We start from the raw sequence: 21,018 nt of genomic DNA, 5'->3' as shown, positions 1-21,018 counted from the left end.
TGGCTACTCCAGAAATCTCACATACCCCATCTCACAGGAATTAGGGGGTTGGGATAATTTCCCTCCCCCCTCATTTTCAGTACATACAAGTGACTTGTAGTCCAATCTGAAGTTTACTCTGCTTTTTCAAACCCCTCCTCCCATTAATCGGCCGTCAGAACCAGGTCACCTTCTTCCACAGTCCATCCTGTCCTTCAGCAAACACGTCCTGCTCAATACAGACTGAAGAGTCTGTCACTGAGGATAGAGTGATCCATAAACCTGGAAAAGAGAGGGTGTCAGATTCAGCCAGGTCAGGCTGGAATGTGTGTGTGTCGGGGAGGGGGTTCCTTAAACATAGCTCACAAGACTGCCTCAGGGCAGAATGGGCAGGGGTACTGCCAGTGGGTGGTGGCTGGAGGGTGGGGAGGCAGCAACCAGGGAGGACTCCGACAGGAATGCTGTAGACACTTGTGCCGGCTCAGAAGTCATCTCCAGGAGGCGAAACAAAACCAGATACACCTTGAACTCCTTTGAATGCCACCACTACCCAAATTCTGGGCCAGTTTCCCTGGCAAAACCCAAAATATCTCTTTTATTCCCTAACTCTGAGAAGAGATGAAGCAGTCTCTCAATGATTTAAGTGAGGGGAGGGAGGACTTCCCTTGGTTTTCCCACCTTACCCCTCCCAGCCTTACCTGGTCATTGGGCTTTTAATGAGGCAGTGGCGAGGGCTCCGGATCCACGGCGTGGTTTCCTCCAGGCGCACTCCTGGATCCTGGGACCTCCAGAAGCTGAAGTTCTGAGCATCAGTCAAGGGGACTCTGAAGACTTGATTGGGGACTGAAGGGTGTAGGGAAGGGCAGGTTATTCATTTTCTTTGAGCTCTGTACTCCCTTTTGTGCTTCAGGGCAGCACAAGCACAGCCTGGCAACTGAGCCTGACCAGGTGCTGAGAAGTCCTAGGAATTTGGTCACCACACCCTCCCAGCTTTATTTCCGGATTCTAGCATCTCACACCCTTCACGGTCAGTTGAATCAGTTTTGGTTCTTCCTGCTGCTACTAAGCCCATCCCCAAGAGAGCTTTCCCCAGTGCTAAGGTAGTGGAAAAACAAGTGTCAACCCACTTGGGAAATGTGCAAGATGGGTCATAGGTTTTATTTATTTTTTTTAGGCTAATTCCTCATTCCCTTTCTTCCTGTGTACCCTTTACCCATTTCCTCCCAGTGGTAACATCTTGCAAAACTATATAGTACAATTTCACAGCCATGCTATTCACATACTGATATAGAACAGCTCCATCACTAATGATCCTGGAGTTGCCCTTTATAGCCACACCCTCCACCTCCTCACCCTGACCTTGGTAATCAATCATCTTTTCTTTATTTATATAATTTGTTTTTTTTAAAAAATGTTATAGTATGCCCTGGCCGGTTCGGCTCAGCAGTTAGAGTGTTGGCCTGCGGACCAGAGAGTCCCAGGTTCAGTTCCCGCTGGGCCCTAGCAGCTAGGGGCACATACCAAAAAAAAAAAAAAAAAAAAAAAAAGAATGTTATAGTAGCCCTGGCCTGTGTGGCTTAGTTGGTTGGGCTTTGTCCTATGCACCGAAAGGTTGCTAGTTGTATTCCTGGTCAAGGCATGTGCCTGGGGGTGTGCAGGAGGCAGCTGATGTTTCTTTCTCTTTCCCTTTCCCTCTCTCTCTCTAAAAAGCAATAAAAAATTATTTTAAAAAAGGAATGTTATAGTGCTCACTTTAGCAGCACATATACTAAAATTGGAACGATACAGAGAAAATTAGCAAGGATGACACACAAATTTGTGGAGTATTCCATATATCTTTAAAATTTTATTTTTATTGTTAAAAGTATTACAGATGTCCCCCCTAAGAAATTATATGTATATAAGCATTCCATATATATTTTTTCTTTATTGATTTTTAGAGAGAAGAAGGGAGAGAGAGAGAGAAACATCGATGGGAGACAACATCGATTGGCCACCTCCTGCATGCCCATCACTGGGGAACTGGGCCCACATCCTGAGTATGTGCCCTGACCAGGAATCAAACCAGTGACCTCTTGGTGCATGGATCAACACTCAACCACTGAGCCACACTGGCTGGGTGGGATTGGCTTTCTTTATATAGCATAATTCCCTGGAGATTCCTACAAGTTGTCAGTATCAAGTAACAAGTAGTTTGTCCTAGATGCTTTTTATTTTATTTTATTTATTTATTTTTTATCCTCACCCGAGGACATTTTTCGATATTTTGTTCAGATAGAGTGGGAGGGAGAGAGAGAGAGAGAGAAACATGGACGTGAAAGGGACACATCGAGTGGTTGACACCCACACGACCCAATCTGGGCTGGGGACAAAATGCAACCGAGATATGTGCCCTTAGTGGGAACTGAACCCGGGTCTCTCTGGACTACAGGTTGATGCTCTAACCACTGAGCAAAGCCGGCCAGGGCCTTTTAAAAATTTTTTTAAAGTATGTTTTCATTGATTTTTTTAGAGCAAGAGGAAGGGAGAGAGAGATAGAAACATTGATGTGAGAGAGAAACATTGATCAGCTGCCTCCTGCATGTCCCCCACCAAGGGCAGAGCCTGAAACCCCGGGCATGTGCCCTGACCAGGAATCGAACCAGGACCTATCAGTCCATGGGACAATGCTCAATCCACTGAGTCACACTAGCCAGGCCTAGATGCTTATTTATTTTAAGAGATTTTTTTTTTTTTCTGTATTAATTTTAGAGAGAGGAATGGAGAAGGAGAGAGAGAACATTTACTGGCTGCCTACTGCGGGCCCACAACCTGGGCATGTGCCCTGACTGGGAATCAAAACGGCGACCTCTTGGTGCATGGATTGATGCTCAGCCACTGGCTCAACACCGGCCAGGCAGGCCTAGATGCTTTTTAAAATGTATATTTGCTCTAACTTTCACACAATGCTGGAGTATTATTCCCATTTCCAGATGGTTCCAGAGCAGTTAAGTGTTTAAAGAAATTTTGTCAAGGTTACACAATTTGTTTGGAACTTAAACTCTGTTCAGATTTCAAAGCTAGTGCTTGGTCTGCACTCCTCAGAGGCATAGCACTTAGTAATAGACAAGTATGTTCCTAAATCATCTCCTTTTTGGTTTGATCCTCATAGCAATTCTTTGAGATTGGTAGAGTAGGCATTTTCTATTTCTTGTTTTATTTTTTAATGAATGAGGAAGCAGGTTAATTAAGGATAAGTGACTACTCAAGGTGAGACATTTAAAAGGCAGAACTAGGACTCAAACCTGGATCTTCTGCTTCCAAGTCTGATTCAATCTTTATTTTATCTTGCTCACTCCACCACTAAGGTCTACTTTCTCCTTCATCTTCTCAGTCTCTCTCCTTGGCTCTTTCTATTCCCTGCCCTATAACCACGCCCCACCTCATCCCAGCCATTCTTTAGGAACTCAGACATAGCCCACACAAAGATACTTACATGTCTTTAACAACACCTTCCGTACAGCTTGGTGGTACCTTGTGTGGCTATTCTGGTGCACAGAATAATTCCCATCTTTTGAGATAATCGAGGGAAACCTCGTGGGCAACAATTCCTTCTGGTCTGAAATGAGAGCAGACTTGGTCTGAGTACTTGACAAATAGAGATTTTTTTTTTAGTCCTCACCCGAGGACATTTTTGATATTTTGTTCAGATAGAGTGGGAGGGAGAGAGAGAGGGAAAGAAACATCGACGTGAAAGGGACACATCGAGTGGTTGCCACCCACACGACCCAACCAGGGCCGGGGACAAACTGCAACCAAGGTACATGCCCTTAGCGGGAACCGAACCCGGGTCTCTCCGGACCGCAGGCGGACGCTCTAACCGCTGAGCCAAACTGGCCAGGGCACAAATAGAGATATTTGATCCTCTGAGTGTCTACTCTCCATGCCAACCGGGCACATGGCAGGGATCTCTCCTAGCCACTGACATCTGATTGTTGATTCTTGGGATCTCAGGAGTCAAATCACAATGCCTGTGACAGAGGCGAGGGAGAGAGAACCCAGGGATCAAGAGATGTCCTTCACCACTCTCTTCCTCCTCCCTGGCTCCTGGGCTTTGCGTGGCCTCCTGCTGGAATCAAGATATTGATGGATACTAAGCATTAGTGCAGGTGGGAAAAGGCACTTTATCTGGGTGGACACTCCCTTTCTGGGACTGGCATATTTGCAGAGCTTTAATTGGTCTCATGGAGAAGTTATGTTTGAGCTAAGTCTTGGAGAGTAAGGAGTTCATGGGACATGGTACAGTCAAACCTCAATATAATGGACTAATTGGGGCGAAGGGGTGTCCATTAAAGCTGAAAGTCTGTTATATAATAAAGTAGGTTTTCCAAATGTGTATGTTAAAAAATTGACAAGTTTGTTAGTTTACCTGTTTTTATTTATGTAGACATGTTTGTGTACTTAAAATTAAGTATGTATAAAAAGTTTAATTTCACAGAAAAGTTTTCTATATGTATTATAGTAATTAAAATTTTTTTTCCTTGATTGATTTTTAGAGAGAGAGGAAGGGAGAAGAAGATAGAAACATTGATGAGAGAGAACGTCGATTGGCTACCTCCTACATGCCACCCCCCTGGGGATTTGGCCCACAACCCGGGCTTGTGCCCTGACCAGGAATCAAACCGATGACCTCAGTGCATGGGTCGATGCTCAGCTACTGAACCACACTGGCTGGGATGCATCTAGTATTCTTTTTATTTTATTTTTTATCCTCACCCGAGGACATTTTTCTATTTTTTGTTCAGATAGAGCGGGAGGGAGAGAGAGGAAGAGAAAGAGAGAGAAACATCGATGTGAAGGGACACATCGAGTGGCTGCCACCCGCACGACCAACCAGGGCCGGGGACAAACTGCAGCTGAGGTACGCGCCCTTAGTGGGAACTGAACCCCGGTCTCTCTGTACCGCAAGCCGACGCTCCAACCGCTGAGCCAAACCGACCAGGGCTGCATCTAGTATTCTTATGAGAGTTTGGGAATGTCATCTGAGGCAAAACCTATATATCACTAGGCTGAAAAGACCAGATCTTCTTTAGCTCGTGCTGTGATCTGAATGTTTGTGTCCTCCCCCAAATTCATATGTTGAAAACTTAATGCTCAAGGTGATGGTATTTGGAGGTGAGGGCTTTGGGAGGTAATTAGGTCTTCAGGGCAGTGCCCTCATCAATGGGATTAGTGCCTTTATAAAAGAGGCCTAAGAGAGTTCCCTCACCCCTTCTACCATGTGAGGACACAAAGAGAAATCTGTGACCTGGAAGAGGATCCTCACCTGACCGTGTTGGCCCCCTGATCTTGGACTTCAGCCTCCAGAACAGTGAGAAATAAATTTCTGTTGCTATAAGCCACCCAGTCCATGGTATTTTGTTATAGCACCCTGAACAGACTGAGATAGCAATTTTCGACCAGTGAGCTGCGGCATAGGAGGCACACTGGTGTGCTGCAAAAATTTGTAAAACATACAATACCTAACTATTTAGTCAGGGACACTAACATCTTTTCCCTTGGATTGTCAAATAAAAAAATGACAACAGCCAACCAACAAAAGCTGTTTGGTGTGAATGAATCAACACTATACCTCTTTTTTGTTTGTCAGATCAGCAAAAAATATTATTTTTGGTGTGCCGCAGAAATTTAGTAGTTTATGTGTGCCACGAGATGAACAAGGTTGAAATAAGATAGCCGCTCTTGCAGCTGGGGCATGGGCAAAGAGTTTGGCTAGGCTGAGCAAATACACCTGTTCCAGATTTTGAATCAAAGATGAAGTTGCAAAGAATCAGGGACATGTAAAGTCTTTTTCTATGGCTGGGAAGTTGCAGCAGTGAAGCTGCACTTGTTTTGAGCAGCAGGATGCAGGGCCCAGCGTCCTTGGTGCCAGCATTGCCCACCCTGGCATTGAATGCAGTAGTTTCTGTGCCCAACCAGGTCTGCAGCATGATTCTAAACAGTGTTCTGGTTACTACCCAACAAGCTTGGTTCTCTTGGTTCCTTCTATAGCTTTTATGTGCTTCTCAATATATTTTTTTCTTTTTTGTATTTTTTAAAAAATTTGTTTCCCAATATTTTAAAAAACTATTGTGTAATTGACACAAAAAGTTGTACATATTTAATATATGCAACTTAATAAGTTTGGAAATAAATACACACCTGTGAAACCATCACTAAAATCTATACCATAGACAATAACCTATCTCTTCCAGAGATTTCCCTCTTCCCCTCTTATTATTTTTATTTATTTATTTTTAATCCTCACCTGAGGATATTTTTACATTTATCTTCAGACAGAGTGAGAGGGGGAGAGAGAGAGAGAGACATTGATGCGAGAGAGACATATCAATTGGTTGCCACCCATGTGACCCCAACCAGGGCCAGGGATGAACCACAACTGAAGCATGTGCCCTTGGCTGGAATCAAACCTGGGACTCCTTGTTCTGCAGGCTGACGCTCTAACCGCTGAGCCAAACTGGCTAGGGCTATTATTATTTTTTAAATTTTTGTTTCCTTTATTGATTTTAGAGAAAGAGGAAGTGAGAGGGAGAGATCAGTAGAAACATTGATGAGAGAGAACATCAATTGGCCGCCCCCTGCATGCCCCCCACTGGGGATTTGGCCCATAACCTGGGCATGTGCCTGACCAGGAATTGAACCTGTGACCTCTTGGTGCATGGGTCGATGCTCAACCACTGGGCTCTACTGGACCCCCTTTTATCATTAATAAGATTTACCCTCTCAGCAAACTTTTAGATATGTGATATGTTTATAAGCTCTATGCTACACAGTAGATCTACAGGAGTTACTCCTCTTGTATAACTGAAACCTGTACCCTTTGACTACTACCTCCTCCTTTGTCCTTCCCCCTAGCCTATGGCAACCACCATTCTATTCTCTGCTTCTGAGTTTGATAACTTTAAGTTCCTCATATAAGTGATATCATGTAGTATCTTTCCTTCTGTGTCTTGCTTATTTCACTTAGCATAATGCCTTCCAGGTTCATCCATGTTGTTGCAGATAGCAGGATTTCCACTGTACACATATACCACGTTTTCTTTATCTACTCATGCATTGTGGACATTTATGTTACTTCCATGTCTTGGGTATTGTGAATAATGCTGCAGCGAATGTGGGAGTGCAAATATTAATTTGAGACCCTAATTTCAATTACTTTGGGTATTACCCAGAAATGGAATTGCTAAATTGTATGATAGTTCTATTTTAATTTTTGGAGGGACTTCCATACTGTTTTCTGTCCACGTGGCTGCACCAATTTACATTCCCACCAACAGTGAACAAGGGTTCCCTTTTCTCCATGTTCTCACCACTATTTATCTTGTGTGTGTGTGTTTTTAAAAACACATGTGAGGCATTATCTCATTGTGGTTTTAATTTGCATTTCCCTGACGATTAATGACCTTTAATATGCCTGTTGGCCATTTGTGTGTCTTCTTTGGAGAAATGTCTTTTCAGTTCCTTTGCCCTTTTTTTAATCAGATTTTTTTCTTTTCTTTTTTTTGCTATTGAGTTATAAGAGTTTGTTATATATTTTGGATATTAACCCTTTATCAAATATATGGTTTGCAAATATTCTTTCTCATCTGCAGGTTGTCTTTTTATTTTCTTTTCATTTGCTATGCAGAATATAATCCCACCAATATTCTTTTAATTTTTTTCCATTGATTAAAATTTTTTTTTTATTGATTTTAGAGAGAGAGGAAGGGAGAGAGAGAGATAGAAACATTGATGAGAGAGAGCATCGATTGGCTGCCTCCTGCATGCCCCCCACTGGGGATTTGGCCCACAACCTGGGCATGTGCCCCCTAACTGGGAATCAAACTGGTGACCTCTTGGTGCATGAGTGGACACTCAACCACTGAGCCACACCAGCTGGGCGCCATTGATTTTTTTATTTTATGTTTTAAAATTAAATTTTATTTTTTTAATCCTCACCCAAGGATATTTTTCCATTTATTTTCAGATAGAGTGGGAGAGGGGGAGGGAGGAAGGAAGAGAGAGAGAGAGAGAGAGAGAGAGAGAGAGAGAGAGAGAGAGAGAGAGAAACATTGATGTTAGAGTGATACACCTATTGGTTGCCTTCTGCAGGACCCCGATCAGGGCCGGGGACCTAACTGCAACTGAGGCACATGCCCTTGACCGGAATCGAACCTGAGACTCTTTGGTCAGTGGGCCAATGCTCTAACCACTGAGTGAACCAGCCAGGGCATATTTTAAATTTTTTTAGAGAGAGTGGAAGGGAGGGAGAGAGAGAGAGAGAGAGAGAAACATCAATGTTGAGAGAGATACATCGATTGGTTGCCTCCCTCACAACCCTGGTCAGGGCTGGGGAAACCTGCAACCTAGGCATATGCCCCTGACCGGAATGGAACCTGTAACCCCATAGTCCATGGGCTGATGCTCCAACCAATATTCTTCTTTTTTTTTAAATCCTCACCTGAGGACATTTTTTGCATTTTTCTTCAGATAGAGCAGGAGGGATAGAGGGAGGAAGAGAGAGAGAGAAACACTGATGTTAAGAGAGACACATTGAGTGGTTGCCAACTACATGACCCCAACCGGGGCTGGGGACAAACTGCAACCGAGGTACGTGCCCTTAATGGGAACTGAATCCGGGACACTCTGGTTTGCAGGCCGACGCTTTCAGTGCTGAGCCAAACTGGCCAGGGCCCACCAATATTCTTTTAATTAATTTATGTTCTGCTTAAATAGGATTTGACTTACATCCCTGAATCCTGCACTGCCAGGAACTAGATGAAAGTTGGCCATTCTCTCTAGAAATTGTTGAGATTGCTGCCTCACCTCTAGGGATGCCACTTCTTTTCTGGAGTTCTTCCCCCGCTCTTGCTTTCTCCCGTCTTCTTGACTTGGCTCCACTCTGTCATCTCTGTCTCTACTCCTTCCCTCTTGCACTCCTATAGAAGTCTCTTTTTTTTTTTTTTGGTATGTGCCCCTAGCGGAAACCGAACCCGGGACTCTCTGGTCTGCAGGCCAGTGCTCCAACCGCTGAGCCAAACTGGCCAGCGCAGAAGTCTCCTTTAATATTCTCTGAAATAATGACACTGCCAGGGTGGGACACTGTTTGAATCCCCTCCCTCTACAGACAGTTGAGGACTTGGAGAAGTGGCAGGATAGAGAGTTCTGGAAGCCTGGACTGAACCAGGGAGCTGATCTGTGCTTCATCACAGGTTACAGCAATGAGAGGGGCTAGTTCTTAGAAGCAGTGTCATTTGCATTGGTGGTTTGACCTTGGGCAAGTAGGGAGTGGCAGAATGTTCATGACTTAGTAGATGTAGACTGAGAAAGAGCGGATCATATTCCTGGTGAGCGATGGGATCTGGACTGTGTGTAACTGTTGGTCTGGGTGCAGGTGACAGTGGGAGCTCTTTATCTGGTCCTGAGGCCTCAGACTGATTGTTCTTATGGGTACAGCCAGATGATCTTTTACCTCAGTTTCCAAATAGTGGATTCTTAGCTTCCCATATGGATGGTTACAGTGTGCTTGGAGGTGTGCTGGACAATATCACCCTCTGGGATGCCTTCCTCCTGGATCGAGCACCTGTTGACATACTCCTCACATCAGTTTTTGGCAAGCTGGAAGATATCTCACCCGAGGACATTTTGTTTTTTCCATTTTTTGTTCAGATAGAGTGGGAGGGAGGGAGGCAGAGAGAGAGAGAGAGAGAGAGAGAGAGAGAGAGAGAGAGAGAGAGAGATAAACATCGACGTGAAAGGGACACATCAAATGGCTGCCACCCGCATGACCAACCAGGGCCGGGGACAAACTGCAACCGAGGTACGTGCCCTTAGTGGGAACCAAACCCAGGTCTCTCTGGACCGCAGGCCGATGCTCTGACCGCTGAGCCAAACTGGCCAGGACTGGAAGATATTTTTGATAACCAGAGCTTCGTCAAGCTTCCAGGTTTGGAAACCACCTGGGGTGAGGGGTGGTGAGAGGTAGGTAAGAGTCATGCCACAGAAGCTGTGAAAGGGTGTGTTTTGGGTGGAGTGATGCAATGATCTCTTTATAAGCAAACTCCACTGTGGTAAGGTAGTAGAAGCCATCATTTTGGTGGCAGATGGTATAACAGAGGAGGTTCTTCAACCATCCTGTTAATACCATGCTTCATGGTATTAGTAAATATGAAGTACCCTAAAAAATTTCTAATATGAAGTACCCTAAAAAATTTCTTCTAGAATTGGGCCATGAAGTGGAAGTTGCCATAAGATCACATTTAATACTTTGAATGGACTGTAGGACATCTGGGGTGGTGCAAAAGTATGTGGGTATATCCTTCACCTATCCAAATTAACACTGCAGAATTTCTCAATATTATAGGCTTCCCAGGGTCACTGGAGTTGCCACGAAATCTTAGTTATCCACTACTTTGCCCATTGCCTCTGTTAATAAGAACCAGGGCTGCCCTGGCCGGTTTGGCTCAGCGGTTAGAGCATCAGCCTGCGATCCAGAAAGACCTGGGTTCGGTTCTTGTTAAGGGCACGTACCTCGGTTGCAATTTGTCCCCGGCCCTGGTTTGGTTGTGTGGGTGGCAGCCACTTGATGTGTACCTTTCACGTCGATGTGTCTCTCTCTCTCTCCCTCCCACTCTATCTGAACAACAACAAAAAAGAACCAGGGCTGATTGGCCACAGTATTTTCAGGTTGAAAAAAAATTTAAATGTGCATCAGCACTGGCCGGTTTGCTCAGTGGTTAGAGTGTCGGCCCTCAGACCAGAGTCACGGGGTTCGGTTCCTGGTCAAGGGCCCGTACCTTGGTTGCAGGTTTGATCCCCAGCCCTAGTTGGGGTCGTGTGGGAGGCAGCCAATTGATGTATCTCTCACATCGATGTTTCTCTCTCTGTCTCTCTCCTACTCTATCTAAAAAATCAATAGAAAAAATATCCTCAGGTGAGGAATAAAAAATAAATTTTAAAAATGTGCCTCAGTGGCTCCCAGAATTCTGACTTCCAGGTTGTGTACTTGCCTGCTTGTTCCAGATGCTTAGTACATAGTGGTGATACTATCTAATACTCATTATATGCAGTTGTCTTAGAGTTGGTGTTACTGCTAGCAGAATAATACCACCCTGAGTAGAAAATCATATAAGATCAGCTTGAGAGAAATGTGGCATCGTACATAACAAATGACTCCTGTCCAGAAGGCCATATCCAGTGCTGGGTATTAATCCCTTGAATTTGGCCGGGCATTAAGATATACTGAAATTGGTCGACATGTGTTTGGAATGCTGTCTTGCACTTACCTACTGTCTTCCCTGATACAAGGAAATTGCCAGTGCTTTAGGAGAAAGTGGACAGGAGAATGAACCCAGGGAAGCAGACCAATCCACAGGGCACATTTCACATGTGGAGGAGTTCCTTTGCTTCCATGTCCAAAAATATCTTCCTTAATGTAATGCACTTGCTCAGGATCCTGAACACAGGGGTAGAAGCTGGAGCATGAGATAACAGACAGACGTAGTGCTGGTGGCAGACTGCTGACAAAATGGATCTTCTAGAGATAACAACAATAAAAAGAGCTAGCCCGACTGCTGTGGCTCAGTGGTTGAGCATCGACCCATGCACCAAGAGGTTGCTGGTTCTATTCCTAGTCAGGGCACATGCCCAGGATTGTAGGCCAGATCCCCAGTGGAGGCCATGCAGGAGTCGGCCGATCGATGTTCTCTCATCAATGTTTCTATCTCTTTCTCCCTCTCCCTTCTTCTCACTCTAAAATCAATAAAGAAAAAAAACATTAAAAAAATTTTTAAAAGAAAAAAAGCTAATACTTAGTGAATGTGTTTGGCACAACTATAAAAGGTAGGCACTATTATCTTATTTACAAACAGGGAAACAAAGGCTCAGAGAAGTTTAGTAATTTCCCCAATGTCACATAACTAGCATGTGGCAGACACAGGAGTTTAACTCAAGCAGTTTGGCTCCAGAGCCCATGCTCTTAATCACCACACCAAAATGACTCTGGAAATAATCTAATCAGAGCTTCCAGGAAAGACCAAGGACTAAGGGAAAACATGGACTGATAGAACTAGCCTCCTGATGGACTCCCTCACTGGGAGGCTTGTCAAGGGTGTCTGCTCACCCCAGAGCAGCCTTGAGTTGGGTGGGAGACATGATATCATTACCTTGACCCAGAGGCAGAACCCTGACTTCCTGAGCTCCACGGAAATGTGGAATATCATTTCCTATTGCCATCATAGGGAAAGATGACTGGAACCTGGTGGCATTCTGCAGTGGACTGGATCAGTCTCAGTGGGGAAAGGCTGAGCATATGTGGGAAAAGTGGCCTGTATACTGCAGTACAGACAGTCACCCACATTGGAGGTGCTCATTCCCTAGGCTTTGGATGATTGCAGTTAAGAGTAGCTTGAGTACCTTCTCCCCTCTAGTTTCAGGCAGATAGGGAGTGGCGGTCTGTAGCAGCTACGAGGATTGTTTCGAAGATACATGTCTATAACTATAACAGGTCTATCCATTTGGAAAGGCAGAGGGGCTCAGGGGTTTTGGCCAATTCCTTCTTGGCTGAATTCCTGCTCGTGTTTGAAAAGCCAGAACTACAGTGCCCTCTGCTGGAGTCTAAGAATGGCACCTCTAGCTGTCTTCTAACAAGTGAGTCCCAGAAGAGGCAGCTGGGAGATGCCAGGAGACCTAGAAAACTGGGCAGAGGACATTTCAGCCAGGGTGGGGAAGACCACCTATAACATCCTCTGACAGGATCCAGAAAATAATAATGCAAGTAAGAAGTGCTCAGTTTTTACCAAAGACTTGAGACTTAGTCTTTCTTTGAAGAGACTCATTTAGAACTGGAAGAGCAACTCTCTCTGGGAAGAGGAATAATAAAAGCAGCAGTGGAGGAAGATGGAGTGAGGCCCTTTGGATGTGCATAGTTTGGATGTCATTGTGTCTGTGGCTAGAGGGCTGTAGCTGGAGAGTGGCAAGGAGAGGTCATTTCTTTGTCTCTAGACAAGAATAAGCATAATCTCTCCTACCACCCACTCCCATCGATTTGCCTTTGAAACTTCTGTCAGTGAACAATGAGTGTAGATTTGTGTTATGATAAGTTCTAGCTTGACCTAGAGTTTTCATATAACAAGGCAAGGGAGTTGTCTCAGCAAAGGGTGTGACAGATAAGAGTTCATTTGTCTGAATCAAGACCAAGACACTCCTGGACCAAGAGAAGTGTCCAGGTAAGAAGCTAAGAGTAGAAAGGAGAGTAGGCTTCAAGGCAGATGGTGAGAGGGATTCAGCAAAGTTAAGGACAGGTATAGGGCCATGTTCCCCTGGGCAGGACAGAGAAGGGAAAGCTTATGTACTCAAGAGACTTGGGCATAAGGTGAATAAACTCTGGAAGCTAGGCTGAACTTGCAGGGGCAACCAGTATCAGGATCAGGAAGAGGGAGTCTGGGAGGGGCCAGAATCCACTGATTGGTGGACATAAGAGTTCTAGTCACTGGTCAGGGTGCTCTTCTGTGGGCAGCTGTAGTCTCCAGACTCTGTTATATGCTTGGAAGGTAGCCAGTATATTCTTCTCAAGGAATCCTATGGTTAAAAATATTGCTTCCCAGGTTTATCCTGGCAAATATGTCTGGAGACATAGACAATGATACTCCAGTCAAAGGGAAGGTATATATTCCACATGTAAATAGGATCTTATATATTATGATTTATAACTTTCCTTCCAATTATCTGTTGTATATTTTTATGTGCCTGGTCTTAGATATACTGCACACATTATTTTATTTAATCTCCACAGGAAATCTATAAGAAAGGCATTATTATGTTCATTTATAGGTGAGGAAGCTGAGGCACTCTGAATTTGCTTACTGCGATTTAGCCCCTGAATCTGAACAACTTTGAATACCTGCTAAAACTGAGTTTCAAATAGAGGACAGAACAACGATTGATCGCTTCCCACAGCCCATTTTCTTCTTCTTCTTCTTCTTCTTCTTCTTCTTGGAGGAAAAGAAAAGAAGGAGGCAGGGACTGGCAGAATGTTTAGTTACATGTGTTAACTCACCTCTGTGAGTTTTCATTGTGATTATAATAAGGAAAGCTTGAGTGGGCTTTTTTTTTGAGTTGAATGTTAAAACACTCACACTTACTAAAAGAAAAAAAGCTATCTTGAAAGAAAAATTGTGAATGACTTCAAAATATCATTATAGTAAGAACGTTAAGAATAAAAAAGTGTCGATTTTAACAGGTTCATTTTATGGTTGCTGTTAAAGCCCCAGGAGAGGCCAGGTAAGAGTGTGGTTGATTTGAGCACAAAGAACAGGTTGAAGGCGAGTGTTCGTGGACAGAAAAGGGTCAAACCACTTGAGTGAATGTATTAATTAACAAGGTAAAATCTGCTAGACAGAGAGTGGGCCAGAGAATCATTCTGAAGACAAGTGTGGATTACAAAATAGAGTCTTTTTTTTTTTTTTTTTTTATCCTCACCCGAGGACATTTTTCCATTTTTTGTTCAGGTAGAGTGGGAGGGAGAGAGTGGAACAGAGAGAGAGAGAAACATCGATGTGAAAGGAACACATCGAGTGGCTGCCACCCGCACAACCGACCAGGGCCGGGGACAAACTGCAACCGAAGTACGTGCCCTTAGCGGGAACCGAACCCGGGTCTCTCAGGACCGCAGGCCGACGCTCTAACCGCTGAACCAAACCGGCCAGGGCCAAAATAGAGTCTTGCAAGATCATTTGGGTTGTGGAACTAAGGGTGAGTGTAGAAGTTAAGAACTGTGTTCCTTGAATTAATAAATGTAGAAATTGGGATTAGAAAGACTGGTAAGTAAGGTGGGTGTGGCCTTGCTAGGAGCCAAATAGAATGCTGTGTTTTATCCACAACCTCCCCATACTCCTTGTGAATTTCTCAAACCAGTTCTGAAGTAATAGAAAGATAAGAGATGTTTCTCATTATGGTGTTTCTCATTTCGATTGAATGGAATTTTCAGCAGAAGTCTGAATGACGTGATTGAAACCAAATTTGGCAGAGGGTAGCCAAGTTGCCTGAATGTCTTTATGGAAAGGGTAGTATGGTCAGAAATAGTGTTCCAAGGTTCCTTTTGTTGTGAGATCACGGAAGATGGGCAGAGTGCAGAGACAGTCCAGGTGCGCACAATCAATGGCGTGTCAGAAGTGGGAGATGAGTTTCAGGCATGTTTGGGATGCTGTGAAAGCGGTGCATCCAAGTGGGAGGTGGAAGTGCTTTGCTATAGTTTTGGCCTTGAACTGCTTCTAGGTGAAATTTGCCCTTATAAAAATGGAACTCTAGCCCTGGCCGGTTTGGCTCAGCGGTTGGAGCGTCGGCCTGCGGTCCTGAGAGACCCGGGTTCGGTTCCCGCTAAGGGCATGTACCTCGGTTGCAGTTTGTCCCCAGCCCTGGTCGGTTGTGAGGGTGGCAGCCACTCGATGTGTTCCTTTCACATCGATGTTTCTCTCTCTCTCTCTCTGTTCCTCTCTCTCCCTCCCACTCTACCTGAACAAAAAATGGAAAAATGTCCTCGGGTGAGGATAAAAAAAAAAAAAAAAAAAATGGAACTCTATCCTCAGCTCTTTACATGGCTGGCTCGTTCTTATTCTTCAGGGTGTTGCTCAAATATTACCTCCTTGATCACTCTGTATAAAGTGGGCCTTCCTGAGTTACTCTCCGTTATGGTCAGCTGCAAATTCAGTTGCCTATAAGAGCCAGGCAGATAATGTTTATGGCCCTGGCCGGTTTGGCTCTAGCGGTTAGAGCATCAGCCTGCAGTCCAGAGAGACCCGGGTTTGGTTTGCGCTAAGGGCATGTACCTCGGTTGCAGTTTGTCCCCGGCCCTGGTTGGGTTGTGCGGGTGTTTATGAGTAAAGGAAACCGAGTAAGAAATGTCCCACCTAAAGGGGCAGCTGCTACTTTGCTATGGCTGTTTGTGGCCATGTGGGAATTTAGGGCCAGTGTAGCAAGTTCTAATTTAAAAGAAATTGGAAATGTGGGCTTTCCAAAATATCTCCTGATCTTTAAATGTTTATCCAAAAAGAAAAAAAAAACCCAAAACTGCAGGCTGAATATGGCCCTCTGACTAGCAATTTATTGCTTTGGCCCCTTATTTCCTCCCCAGCACTTGTTATAATCTGTGAGTGTCTTACTTACTTATTCATTTTCTGTGTTAATCACTGTTGTAACAATTTCCAGTGCCTAACACGTGATAAGAAGTGGGAGATCTTTATTATGATAAGAAATATCCTTTTATTTTTAATTTGCAAAGTGTTTTTTAAAAATATTAAATGAGCCCTGGCTGGTTTGGCTCCGTAACCAATGAGTTGCGGGTTTGATTCTGGTCAAGGGCATGTGCCGCAGTTGCGGTTCATTCTGGCCCTTGTTGAGTTGTTTGTGCTGGAGGCATCCAGTTGATGTGGCTCTATCTCATCGGTATTTCTCTTTGTCTCTCTCGTTCTCTCTCTTCCTCACTCCCACTATATCTGATAATAAATAAAAAAATATCCTCAGGTGAGGAATAAAAAAAGAAATCAAATGAGCCCTGGCTGGTTTGGCTCCGAGGTTAGAACGTTGGCCTGAGGACCAATGAGCCGCGGGTTCGAATCGGGTCAAGGGCACGTAGCTCAGGTGGTCCATAGCCCTGTTTGGGGTCGTTTGGGAGGCAACCAGTTGATGTGTCTCTCTCACATCAGAGTTTCTCTCCCTCCCACTCTATCTGAGGATAAACAGAAAAATATCCTCGGATGAGGATTAAAAAAAAAAAAAATGGCCCTGGTCGGTATGGCTCAGCGGTTAGAGCGTCAGCCTGTGGTCCAGAGAGACCTGGGTTCAGTTCCCACTAAGGGCATGTACCTCGGTTGCAGTTTATCCCCGGTCCTGATTGGGTTGTGTGGGTGGCAGCCACTCGATGTGTCCCTTTCACGTCGATGTTTCTCTATCTCTTCCTCTTCCTCCCTCTCCCTCCCACTCTATCTGAACAAAAAATGGAAAAAAAAATGTATATATCAAATGACTTTTTAATTTCTAATGAGATAGTTGGATATATCTTTTTAATCTTTTTGTTGTCCGAGATCTTGAATATATTTTTCAATCTGACCTGTTAGTAGGATTTGTCTATTTATATTTACATTGGTTTATAGGTTTCCCTTTTGTACTATATTCTGTGTTTGTTTAGTTATTGTATCAGTTTTATAACATTAATCAATTATTTTTATTTTTTGCTTTTTAAGAAAATATTGTTTTTATTGATTTTAAAGAGAGAGGAAGGGAGAGGGAGAGAGAAATATTGATCAGCTACCTCTTGCAGGCCCCCCACTAAGGAGCCTGGGCATGTGCTCTGACTGGGAATGGAAATGGTGACCTTTTGGTGCATAGGACAATGCCCAACTAACTGAGCCAGATCGGCCAGGGCTGTTTTCTGTGCTTTTAAGAATGGAATTATCTGGCCCTGGCTAGAGCATGACCCCACCCACTGTAAGGTCTCGGGTTCAATTCCCAGTCAAGGGCATGTACCTGGTTGCAGGTTCAATATCCAGGGAGGCAACCAATCGATGTGTCTCTTTCACATTGATGTTTCTCTCTCACTCTCTCCCCATCTCTCCCTTCACACTCTCTAAAAAAAAAAAAATCAATGAAAAAATATCCTCAGGTGAGGATTAACAAACAAGCAAGCCAGTGTGGCTCATTGGTTGAGTGTCAATCCATGCACCAGGAGGTTGCCAGTTTGATTTCTGGTCAGGGCACATGCCTAGGTTGTGGTCTTGTTCCTCAATAGGGGGCATACAGGAGGCAACCAATTGTGGATGGTTCTCTCTCACATTGATGTTTCTATCTCCTTCTCACTCTCCTTTCTTCTCTCTCTAAAAATTAATAAAAATATATATATTTTTAAAAATAGAATTATTTGTCTTAAATTTCTGAAAAATTGTTTATCAAAATTATCTGGGCTCACTGCCTTTTCTTATATAACTGTTTAACAACTTTAATTTTCTCTCATGATTACTAATTTAATAAGAGTTTATACTTAATTATTTATATCTGTTTTGTAATCTAAACATTTAAAAAAACTTTAAAAATTTTGATGATATCTAATTTATTTTTCATTCTGTTGCTTATGTTTTTGGTGTCATCTTAGAAATCATTGCCTAATCCAAGGTCATGAAAATTTTTCTTCTAAGAGTTTTAAAGTTCTAGCTCTAAAATTTACATCTAGGATTTTAATTTATGCATATGGTGTGAGGTGTGTTCAAATTTCACTCTTTTACATGTCAATATCCAGTTTATGCAACACCATTTATTGAAAAGACTATTCTTTCCCCCATTGAGTTGCCTTGGTATTCTTGTTAAACATTAATCAACCACAGCCCGGCCAGTGTGGCTCAGTGGTTGAGCATCGACCCATGCACCAAGAGGTCGCTGGTTCGATTCCCAGTCAGGGCACATGCCCAGGTTGTGAGCCAAATCCCCAGGGCAGGGCATGCAGTAGGTGGCCAATCAATGTTCTCTCTCATTGAAAAAAAATAAAAATAAAAAGAACGAAATCTTACTGTTTGTGATAACATGAATAAACTTAGAGGGTATTATGCTAAGTGGAAAAGTCAGATAAAGACAAATGCCATATGATTTCACTTATATGTGGAATCTAAAGAGTAAAATCAATGAACAAACTAAATAAAAACAGAATCATAGATACAGAGAACAGACTGATGGTTGCCAGAGGGGAGGCAGGTTGGGGGACTGGGTAAAAAAGGGGAAGGGATTAAGAACTAAAAATTGGTAGTTAAAAAACAGGGATATAAAGTACAGCATAGGGAATATGGTAAAAAATATTGTAATAACTATGTATGGTGCCAGATGGGTACTTGAAATATTGGCAGAGGGGGACCACTTTGTAAAGTATATGATTGTCTAACTACTATGCTGTACTCTAAAACAAAATAATATTAAATATAAAGCGTAATTTAAAAATAAAATAAAATAACAACCTTAGGATTAAAAATTAGTTTATTTTTTTTATTATTTTTTTAAATCCTCACCTGAGGACATTTTTTCATTTTTTGTTCAGATAGAGTGAGAGGGAGAGAGGGGAAGAAAGAGAGAGAGAGAAACATTGATGTGAAAGGGACACATCGAGTGGCTGCCTTCCGCACAATCCAACCGGGGCCAGGGACAAACTGCAACTGGTTACGTGCCCTTAGTGGGCTCTAAGCGCTGAGCCAAACCAGCCAGGGCAAGAGTTAGTTTATTTAAAAAATAAAACAAAATTAATTGACCACAGATGTAAGAGTTTATCTCTGGACTCTCAATTCTATTCCATTGATCTGTATGTCAACCCTTATGCCAATATCATACTGTCTTGATTCCTATAGCTTTGTGAAGATTTTAAATTGGGAAGTATGTCCTCCAACAATGTTGTTCTTCTTTTTTTAAAATCCTCACCTGAGGATATTTTCTATTTATCACCAGATAGAATAGGAGAGAGGGAGGGAGAGAGAGAAAGAGAAACATTGATGTGAGAGAGACACATTGACTTGTTTCCTCCCCCACAGTCCCGACCAGGGCTGGGATGAACCTGCAACCAAAGTAAGTGCCCTTGACCAGAATCCAACCCACAACTCATTGGTCTGTAGGCCAATGCTCTAAATGCTGAGCCAAACCAGCTAGGCAACAATGTTATTCTTCAAGATTGCTTTGATTATTCTGGGTCCCATGCATTTCCATATAAATTTTAGGATATCTTGTAAATTTCTGCTAGGTACCATTATCTTTGGGTGATATTTCACCACAAGGAATTGTAAAGTCTAAATTACATCTGGAAAGGCATCTCACATTTATCCCTCTCCTGTATCCTAACTCATGTATTAAATTTGGCAAACATTCAGCATCTCCAACTTGGTCAAGGACAAGGTTGTATCTAGAGTTTTTACTGGTAATTCTTAAAAAAATTTTTTTTTCTTTATTGATTTGAGAGAGAGGAAGGGAGCAGGAGAGAGAGAGAGAAACATTAATGAGCTAGAACATCAATTGGCCACCTTCTGTATGCCCCCCCCCACTGGGGATTTGGCCCACAACCTGGGCATGTGCCCTGACCGGGAATCGAACTGGCGACCTCTTGGTGCATGGGTCGATGCTCAACCATTGAGCCACACCAGCCAGGCTTTACTAGTAATTCTTTAAGATGCTCTAGTTTCTTGATGTATTTTAGAACATTCAGTATTACAGTAGAAGCTCTCCTAAAAAATCAGGCTTGCTAGATTGATGTTCTCTATTTGCTGTGACATATTTAAAGATGCCCACAATACTCCAGTTGCATACTCCAGAACTGCTCTCTAGCATACTTACATACTTCTGCTCCCACAAGTGAGCTGTATGCTTACCAAGAATCAGTTGCACTTTTATTCCCCATTTATGCTGGTTTTGGTTTGTGATTGTAACTTTGTAGTTTTGTGAAATATTATTTAAACTAATGGAATATGTGTTTAAAATAAAAGAACAGTGGTTTGTATAAAAACTAAGTTGAATGTTTTAGAAAAACTCAAAAATTTAAAAATTACTGTAAACTTTGAGTTAAAATAGACTTGAGTTAGAAAATTACATTTTGTAACTATCATAGAAATAATTGATTCACACAGATCCACAAATAGATGCTAAAACTAGTGGGCAGAAGATTAATAAAGAATAGGGTGTTTACATTTTTCAAAGTATCTTCTAGGAAATTATTCTTGATTACAAAACAAAAATGGTAGCTTGACAGTGGAGAAGACTGGCAAACACCACCTTAATCAAATGGTTAAAGTTAACATCACTAATAATGGGACAGATTGTCATCATGAGCCTCCTGATGTGAGGTGCTAAAGACATAATTTTGCTTATTTCAGACAAAAATATTCAAGTCTAATCCAATCATGAGAAACATCAGACCAATCCAAATTAAGGAAAATTCTACAAAATGTCTTGCATGTACTATTAAAAAAAAAAAAAGTAGATGTCATAAAACACAAAGGAATTATTCCA

General features: G+C 42.9%; 1 protein-coding gene and 1 pseudogene across 1 annotated transcript in view; one reads left to right on the top strand and one right to left on the bottom strand.

The window, feature by feature from the left end:
• Nucleotides 1–156: 156 nt before the first annotated feature.
• Nucleotides 157–21,018, bottom strand: part of TEX49 (testis expressed 49) — a 30,458-nt gene continuing 9,596 nt past the window's right edge. Inside the window, exons 2-4 of the mRNA XM_036252661.1 lie at nucleotides 3,455–3,577; nucleotides 678–822; nucleotides 157–261 (exon numbers count right to left, since the gene is read on the bottom strand). Of these exons, the coding sequence (XP_036108554.1) occupies nucleotides 213–261; nucleotides 678–822; nucleotides 3,455–3,577 (317 nt within the window). The 3' untranslated portion in view covers nucleotides 157–212. The remainder of the gene's footprint in view (nucleotides 262–677; nucleotides 823–3,454; nucleotides 3,578–21,018) is intronic.
• Nucleotides 1,724–1,817, top strand: LOC118624825 (annotated as a pseudogene).

The sequence above is a fragment of the Molossus molossus genome, unplaced genomic scaffold (genome assembly GCF_014108415.1).
Source record: "Molossus molossus isolate mMolMol1 unplaced genomic scaffold, mMolMol1.p scaffold_m16_p_10, whole genome shotgun sequence".
Taxonomy (NCBI): domain Eukaryota; kingdom Metazoa; phylum Chordata; class Mammalia; order Chiroptera; family Molossidae; genus Molossus; species Molossus molossus.
Note: the sequence above shows the minus strand (reverse complement) of the source record. Positions and strands in the feature narration are given on the sequence as shown.